The 9,645-nt window shown below is 36.2% G+C and overlaps 1 protein-coding gene across 1 annotated transcript in view; it reads right to left on the bottom strand.

The window, feature by feature from the left end:
- Positions 1 to 9,645, bottom strand: part of LOC106873385 (xylose isomerase) — a 27,427-nt gene that overhangs the window by 4,327 nt on the left and 13,455 nt on the right. Inside the window, exons 8-14 of the mRNA XM_014920732.2 lie at positions 8,799 to 8,882; positions 7,557 to 7,612; positions 5,740 to 5,810; positions 4,677 to 4,782; positions 3,189 to 3,291; positions 2,713 to 2,792; positions 774 to 848 (exon numbers count right to left, since the gene is read on the bottom strand). Coding sequence (XP_014776218.1) covers positions 774 to 848; positions 2,713 to 2,792; positions 3,189 to 3,291; positions 4,677 to 4,782; positions 5,740 to 5,810; positions 7,557 to 7,612; positions 8,799 to 8,882 — 575 coding nt within the window. The remainder of the gene's footprint in view (positions 1 to 773; positions 849 to 2,712; positions 2,793 to 3,188; positions 3,292 to 4,676; positions 4,783 to 5,739; positions 5,811 to 7,556; positions 7,613 to 8,798; positions 8,883 to 9,645) is intronic.

The following is a 9,645-nucleotide window of genomic DNA, read 5'->3' on the forward strand; positions in this document are numbered from 1 at the left end:
TGGGAACACATTTGGCTATTTGCAGTGTAAATAAAGTCTTTCGTCGCAAGTCTCGATCTCTGAAGTCAAATATGACGAATAGCTACGTTTGCAGGATATCTATGTAGTGAAATAACTTTGCCGTCTACATTCTTCCCTCTATAGTGGCTGCATATACAGCAGTATTTGCGTGATTTCTTCGGAGACATATTAACCGGTCAGTACAGTATGTGAGTCGTTAGTCTGCGGAAATTAAAGCAAGTCACTGAGCATGCGTACATGTCATACGGGAGAGTTCCAATCAGGGGTGGATAACAACCTTATAGGAACCCCCTATAGAAGTACGGAAAAATATAAAGGACATAAAACAGAATGTTAAACCAGATACATTTTTACAATCTACACCGGTAAGGTTCAAAGGTCATATCCGTATATGCTTCTTGAATCGAAAATATGAATTTTTTCGATGTATTTCTGTCTGAAATCATAAGTAGGACTAAACCCTTCCCTTCCTGCACATCATAAAACTAAAAAATAAAAACAGCTCATTATACTTGAAATATTTTTATAGGTTTTCATTGTTCATAATTTAGTGGTGTGCATGAGTGTATATCATAGAAATAAATACAGTATGTGGAGCTGATACTATACCAGTAAATGCTGAATAAAGATATTAATCAAAGAATTTCTGAAATTTAATATGAAATATAATAATAATGGTGATGATGTCTTAAAAATTTATTCACAGTCATGAAAAATTATTTGAGATAACTTGAAGCCTGTTGTATACTTACTTCCAATTCCTCAAAACTTGTGTTACCATCAGTGATTTTTTTACCAATCCCAGAATTGAAAGAACTGTAGCGTTCCTGTAGAAAAAAACATAATAATGTGATATATCATTCATCTAGGGAAAGACTAAGCTACAAAAGTCAGATGTTTTAACAAAGAAGAAAAGCTGAGAGTAAAAGATTTGCGCATGTTCTGTGATATGAAGATCAGATGTGTGAGGATTCCTGACCGCATTGCAATGCTGGCGATCATACTGGGTCACCAAAGTTGCAATGGAAGGTATCTGGAATAGTTGCCGAGATACTGGAAATATTTGGTGAGGTAGGTTGCAAGTTAGTAACTCACATTAACATTTAGGCAGTATAGGGAGATATCACAGCCAATGACTGGAGTAATAGTAACATTCTAAAATGTAACAAGAGCAAAAGAGATGCCCTTGAAAGTGGCAATGACAAAAGCATTAAATCGATGGACCAGATTATGGAAGTTATGTAAAGAGTTATAACACAATTGATAAGGAACAAAATTAGCCTAGATGTAATGCAGTTCAGCTTTATACCAGGAAGAAGTGCTACTGATGCTTGCTTCTTAGTGAGACAACTGCATCAGCACATAGCCAAAAGTAAACCATTATACCTAATTTTCATTAATCTGAAGAAGACCTTCAACAGATTTAGAAATAATACATTTCTAAATCTCTCAGAGAGATTTATGCAGTAGTGATACGATGAAGTAGTTGTATGCTGTCAGCTTAATGTGACAGTCCCCTGAAGGGAATAATACTACTGTTGGTTAGACCTAGGAAGCTGCACTGCTTCTTGTCGGCCTTGACACATTTCCTATGTCCTTATGTTTACAAGGGGGAGACAAGCACCTCCACTCAGCTAAGCCTGCATCCAGAGACATGTTTCTGAGTCTTTGCTCGTCATCAGTCTGGAGTAGTCATCATGCTACCATATTTTTTTCTCCTTGTTTTTCTCCTTATTTCTTTCTGTTGAAGAGCGTATCTCGAAACGTTAAAGACTTTCTCTATTCCCAAGCGTTAAACTAATACATCCATTTGTTGTTTACACCACCTGTCCTTGTCTGTTGTTGTTTTTTTCGTAAATTCTCCCACATATATAATCCTCATGCCATCACCTTTCTTTACTGCTAATCATCACTTTCTTTCTTCTGTATCACTCTTTATTAACATTCACCACACTCTCTCATACCATCACTAACTTGCTCTTACCATTATCCATTTTTATGGCTTTCTTTCAACCCTTTACACACACACTCTCTCTCACACATTACACTTTCTTCTATTACTGTGTTGACATACACTGTTCTCCCTCCCATTACTCTCCTCATTTCCTTTTTCCCATATTACACTGCACTCACTGTATTTCTAGTCAGTCTCATTATCAACAAGCAAAGTGTAGCTGCCTATCACTTCTATTACCTCTATTACTATTTCCTTTACCAACCTATTGCTCTTATCACTGTTTCTCTATTATACTCATACTTAGCCTTCAATTTACATTTTGGCTTTGTTTGCCTTGAATGAATGAAGTCTTTATAGAGTAGAGAGGACTTTTTTAGTCTTACCAAGAGCAAAACAACTTCTCTAGTCCTGGTGCAAGGAGGAGAAGGAGGAGGAGGAGTAAAGTGGTGCAAATCCAGGAAACAACACTCCTTGGAAGTGCAAAGAGTCTAAGTTCATGGGAAATGAACAGCTGCTTTATTAATGACACCTCCAGCAACAAATTGTGTATGTTAGATATAATAATAGTAATAACTATAATAATACAGCTTTTAAATTATCTAAAATCAGCTTTAAAATTCATCTCCTGCTTTTTTTAACCACACACACACATATTTGAATACTTGTGATTCAAGAATAATATAGCAAAAAACACTAAAATGGTAAGCAAGTGATAGCATAGAATTAATCCTTACCTTAACTGCAGCAGGAATAACACCATCAGTCAGAATTTTGGCAGCCACTAATAAACCTTGAGCAAATGTATCCATGGCTCCTGAATAAGTCAAAAACAAGGTTTTATTTGTTTTAAATCTCTGAGTGAGAGATATACAGTAACAGTACCGAATAGTAAAGTGTATATGCCCTAAGATTGTGGCAGTCCTATAAAGTAACATCGTCCTTTGTAGGACTGCCACATAAACACACATAAGGATTGCTAATATTTTGGGAGTTTAAGGGGCAGCTATTTGTCAGTTTGAAGACCAATGGGTTAAGGTACTAGATAAAATTTATTAAATGATAAAATAACAAAAGACAGGATTGAATGATAAGAGACAACTGAAAATCTCTCTCTCTCTCTCCCTTTGTTAATAAGACAATATTTATATTGTATAGTCAGATTGTAACAAAGAACTTGAAAAATGTCCAGATCAAAGACAAGCATACACACCAATGTGAGAAATGAACATATCGTTCAAATGTGTTGACTCTCGGCGTACTTTACAATCAAAGTTCAGACCTCCAGGCTGGAGTCCACCTTGCTGCAAGACTGTCTGAAATATAATGAGAAATCATTAGAAAAATTATAATGAACAAAATTATTGAAAATATTCTATGATATTATAATCTGAGTTTTCTCTTATAATTCCGTTTACATTCCATTCATATATCAGCAGAGGTATGGCAGTATGATTGAGAAGTTTGCTTCCGAATCTTGTGGTTTTGGATTCAGTTTGATTATGTGACACCTTGAACAAGTCTCTTCTACTATAGCCCCAGGCTGAGCAGAAGCATCATCCAGCAGTAGAAAAAAAATCTACCTCAACAAATTCTGTCTGACCCATGAAAAAGTAGACATTAAAACTATAAATGATTAGCCATGCTACACAGCTGTGACTGCTGAGGGCATGCATAGGTTTGAAAGACATGGAGCTAGTATGCTCTACTGGATGTGTAATGTCAGTGTTCATGCATGACAGAGTGTAAGCGCCCTGAGAGAAAAGTTGGACATAAGAAGCATCAGCTGTAGTGGTATGGTCATGTATTACGTATAGATGAGGACAGGTGTGAAGAAGTGTCACACCCTAAAAGTGGAGGGAACGTGTGGAAGAGGTAAACCCAGGAAGACATGGAATGTAGTGGTAAAGCAAAAACTTCGAACGTTGGGCTTCACAGAGGCAATGACAAGCGACCGAAACCTTTGGAGATATGCTGTACTTAAGAAGACCCAGCAAGCCAAGTGAGATCATAGCTGTGGCTCATTTAAAAGTACCCTTCAATTGTCAGGTAAAATGCTGTGCTTGAGAAGAAATTGTAGTCGTGGTTGATGCCAGTGCCACCTAACTGGCACCCATGCCAGTGGTACATAAAGAGCACCATTCGAGCGTGGTTGATGCCAGTGACACTTGACTGCCCTACCCTCATCCCGGTGACATATAAAAAGCATCCACTACACTTCTAGAGTGGTTGGCGTTAGAAAGGGCATCCAGCTGTAGAAACCTTGCCAGATCAGATTGGAGCCTGGTGCAGCCTCCTGGCTTGCCAGTCCTCAGTCAAACCGTCCAGCCCATGCCAGCATGGAAAGCAGACGTTAAACGATGATGATGTATATTATCATCATTTAATGTACATTTTCCATGTTGACATACACAGGTATATACACACACACACACACACACACATGAAAGGCTTCTTTCAGTATTCCAATTCAACTAACAAGGCTTTGGTTAACCTGGAGCTATAGTAACAAGACATTTGCCTAAAGTTCCACACAATGGGATTGAACCCAAAACCATGCAGATGGGAAGCAAACTTTAATCATACAGCCATGTCCATGCCTAAAACTAAAATTATGGACCAATTTCACTGATACATCATAGACCTTGTGTAAAGAAGCAAAAACAAAACAAATTAAATTTCAAACAAGTCCAGTGCTTACTTTCATAACAAACGTTGTGTTTTTAACATCCATTGGAAATTCATCTGTATCCCAACCAAGTTCAGGGGATCCTGTGTTGGAATCAACTGAGCCCAGCATACCAAAACTGCAAATAAGGAAGACAGAAAAAGACATGAGAATGTGTACTATTATTTCTGATATCATCATCATTTAACGTCCATTACACATGCTGGCATGGGTTGGATGATTCAACAGGAGCTAGTGAACCAGAGGACTGCACCATACTAGAGTGTCTGCTTTAGCATGGTTTCTACAGCTGAATATCTTTCTTAATGCCAAGCACTTTACAGTTTGTACTGAGAACTTTTTATGTGATACTGTTATTAGTGAGGTCACTACGTAGCTTGCAAGACAAGACTCATCTCAGCTGAGTGGGGAGTAGTATTGAGGGAGTTGGCCTTATGCCAGTTGATGAGAAGTAAAGTATGACAGATGTTTGACTGTAGGGAATGTTTGAGTTGGCTATTCTCCACACGTATATTGTTGTTTTTTAGCTCCAGATTAGCTCTAATCAAGCAAATTTAATGATCATCACAGTCATAATCTTAAGATTTGTATTTATTTTTTCAGAAATAGCATGACTGTCAGGTGCAGGTATGGCTGTGTGGTTAAGAAGTTTGCCTTGCAACCCTGTGGTTTCAGATTCAATCTCATTGTGTGGCATCTTCTTGAGCAAGTATCTTCTATTTGGCCTATTCACTCATTGTGAGTGGAAACTGAAGTAGTGTGTTGTGTTGTGTGTGTGTATGTGTGTTTACATACTGATTGTAAACAAAGTCACCTTTCACACAAAAATGGTCTCGTTTGTCTGATGGGCAGGTAGACAGACAGACACAGGCATTGTGATGGTTTCTGCACAGTTCCATCTACCATATTTTATTCATAAGCCATTGGTCAATCTGATGTTATGGTAGAAGGCATTCACTGAAAGTATCCTTGCAGTGGGATTGAACCTGTGATCATTTAACTGGGAAGCAAACTTGTTAACCACACAGCCATCAGATGATCAAATAAATAGAAGTAGAAAATAAAAGTTACTTACGATGAAGCCATAGCAACATCATGATCGTAACAATGTCCGGCTAATGTTGTGTGATTTGGTTCAATGTTGAGCTGAAGAAGAAAATAAAAAAAGAAACTTAAAAAGTAGTTTTCTACTCAGATATAATCTTTTCTCTGTTATTTTTTTACTTGTTTAAGTCATTGGACTACGGCCATGCTGGGGTACTGCCTTGAAGGGTTCAGTTGAAAAAGTCTACCCTCAACACTTATTTTTATAAGTCACGTGCTTTTTCTGTCACTCTCTTTTGCTGAACCTCTAAGAGTTGTGGTTACATAAACAAACCAACATTAATTGTCAAGAGGTGGGGGGATGACAAATACAAAGACACACACAGACATATATATACACAACCAGACATGCAAGTTTCCATACAGTTTCCATCTACTAAATTCATTCACAAGCTACTGGTTAGCCCGAGGCTATAGTAGAAGACATTTACTCAAGGTGTTGTGCAGCAAGACTGAACCTGGAACCACATAGTTGGAAACTGAGCTTTTTAACCACATAGCCATCATAGTCAATAACGAATTAATCATATCTACACAATGCTTCTAATAGCTTAAAATCTGAGACAAATGCTGACATGAAAGATGATTATAATAACTATCATATCTATAAATTAGATCCTTTCATCTAAACATTAGTAGCAGGAGATGTCTACTCATCTAGTTTTGACTGCGTGAAAAATGTGGTGGCCTAGCCCCAGCTCAGCCCTGGTAACATAGACCTATGATTAATGACATTCCAGCCGTGACCTTCCCATCTTTATTTTTGGACAGTGTAACAAATATATCCTTTACTTTAAGACAGCAGGTATTCTAACGATTTCATCAGTTCACCATCCTAGACTGATATTTCATAAAGGATAAAGACAAAGACAACCACGACAGGGTTTGAGATCAGAGTATATGTGCAAGGGTTTATACCACATACCGTAAATCCTCGAGTATAATCCGCCCTTGAGTAGAATATGCAGGGGATTTTTAGGGGGCTGTACCTCTGAAAAACCTAAACCTTGTGTATAATACGCACCCCTTCTCTAACTTGAGTCAAGGAGGTCTGTATAACGTTCTTGGTTTGTAAACATATATACGGTAACGTCGTTTATTATTATTGTATATATAACCTAATGCAAACGTGTAGCTTTTTTGTGCACTTTGTTTGCAGAAAATAAAGAAATAACAGTAATAACGTCAGTGAAAAATAAATATTAAGTAAATTGCCTTTACATATTTATCACTTAGAAAATTTTGCTTAGAAAATATTTTTCACTTTTAACCTTGTATATAGTATGCACTAGAAATTTTGACCTTTAAATTTTGGGAAAAAAGTGCGGATTATACTCGAGGATTTACGTTATGTGCAAGGGTGTATACCATACTGCATTTCACCTGATGCTCAAATGTGTTTGCTTACTTGCCACCTAATTTTAGATTATTTTAGTGAGGCATTAAATACTTTCAGAATATTGGACTTGGTTCATCATCATCATTTAATGTCTGTTTTCCATGCTGGCATGGGTTGGACGGCTTGAGAGGAACTAGCCAGCCAGAGAAGCACCCTGTTCATGAAATAAGTGGTTGGTGTTAGGAAAGGCATCCAGTCATAGAAACCATACCAAAGTAGACGCTGAAGCACGCTGCAATTCAAGGACTGCATCAATGGATCCTGTCAAACTGTTCAATCCATGCCAACATGGAACATGGATGTTAATGATGATGATGACTGGAGTGAGATGCCAAAGGAATGAGAAAGAAAAGCAGGCAATTAATATTGTATTGTGTTTCCTTTATTACCTTAAAATGTTTTTCCAATCCAAAATGCTTCAAAAATGCTATCACAGTCATGGCATCTGCAAAAGTTAACGATACATTGATATAATCATCTGCTTTCGATAAATTTCTTTCTATAATAGTATCAGCAGGAGTAATTAATCTAGGACACAATTTAAAAATAAATTATATTACTCTTCCTTTTCTACAACTGGAATCTCTTCTTGTTATTAAACATCACTTGTTTTCAAATAAGGTATTATTTCCCATAGCCCTTTGAATATGAACACAGACATGTTTTCATGAGAGAATGCAAACAAATGACACTGCTTGTATGATGGTAACATTTCTTTACAATTAGCATGCAGTGTCAAGAATAGGAGGTATGAACACACACACACACACACACACACACAACAGTCATCTTTCAGTTTCTTTCAACCAAATCCACTCATAAGGCTTTGGTCAGCCCAGGGCTATTGTAGAAGACACTTCTCCAAGGTGTCACACAGTGGGAGTGGACCCAAAACCATGCAGTTGTAAAGTGAACTTCTTAAACACACAGCCATGTGTGAAAACCTTTTAAAAAATAGAAAAATTAATTTTTTAATTAAACGTGAGTTAACAATTTCACACTAAAAAGAATATGTGTCCAATTTGCAAATAATTCCATTTAAGGAAAAATAAATATGCTACTGCATATGCAAACAACTTCCAACTTTCAAAATAAAAAAATTTCAAGGTGCACTTGCCAAGGCAAGTGGTTTGATTGGATACCATATGTTGAAACTAAAACAACTGCAGTATGGAAGACACATATTAGTCGTTCAAAAACACACAAAAAATTGTCAACTTCATTTAAACACTTATTATTTGGTATTAAAATTTTGTCACACCAAATGCAACAACCTAGTGACTGAAATGGATCTACTCTATCTCATATAGAACTGCATCAATTACCAAGTTGCAGTTGGTGCAGTGAAGATTTTAACACCAAACAATAAATGTTTAACCCTTTAGCATTCAGATTACTCTGTCAAATGTAATGTTTATTTATTCACATGACTTTGAATTAATCTTGCATAACCTTGGAACTTCAAGGTTTTGATGGTGCGATTGTTTTACTTTTAGAGATAGAAAATTTTAGTCGGATATGGTGGATTTAATATTAAAGGGTTAAATGAAGTTAAAAGCCTCTGTGTGTTTTTGAAAGGCCAATAATGGTCTATATGTGTCTTCCATGCTGTAAAGTAAAAGAACACTCACCATAATCATATTGGTGTGAAGTTGGTTCCTTAGGTTTAGGCTCCAAAAGAAACTGGCATTTTAGGCCAATCTTTTCCTTGTAAGCTAAAATTATAAAATGGGTAAAGTTTCAAATAAAACATCAGAATATTGAATTTTCCTCAAAAATAGCTCAATGAATTATTGTTATTGTCCTACATTCTTGGAATTATGAAATAGAAGATTAGCTACTAGGAATGAAAAGAAAAAGTTAATTTGAGAAGAATTTAAATTCAGAGTGAAGGTATATAACTATATACAGCTAAAAATTTTATCAAACACTACTGTTATCTGTCTTACTAATAACGAATATATTAATGTAAAAAACAAAAAAAAAAACAATATTAATGTAAGAAATCAATAATAATAAATATATTTTTACAATCTAATGAGAGAATAGACAATAATTAATTAAAGAACTTAATACAAGTTATACAAATAATTAAGTGAAGTATAAACCAGTGTGCAAAGTAACTCCTTCCAGAAAAACCTGTTTTGTAAGATCCTTCCTACTTGTCAAAGGAAAATCAATTTTATGAATTTTAGACTATAAAGAGCTCTTTAAGGAATGAATAACTATCCATCCATCTTTGCACACTGTTCCTGGGAGGGTAATGGGGATAGCATCGTCAGGCACCTCCTCCATAAACTCCTACCAGAATCAACTGTCATTACACTTTCTGACTTGATTCCCAAGCATGAACTGAGACTATGGATATTATTCAACCATCTCATGCTTGGTCTACCCTTAGATTTCCTGCCAGTCATTTTGACTTGAAGAATCCATTTTGCAATTCTTTCCTGCAAAATGTACTGGATCTGTGACTTC

The sequence above is a fragment of the Octopus bimaculoides genome, chromosome 7 (genome assembly GCF_001194135.2).
Source record: "Octopus bimaculoides isolate UCB-OBI-ISO-001 chromosome 7, ASM119413v2, whole genome shotgun sequence".
Classification (NCBI taxonomy): domain Eukaryota; kingdom Metazoa; phylum Mollusca; class Cephalopoda; order Octopoda; family Octopodidae; genus Octopus; species Octopus bimaculoides.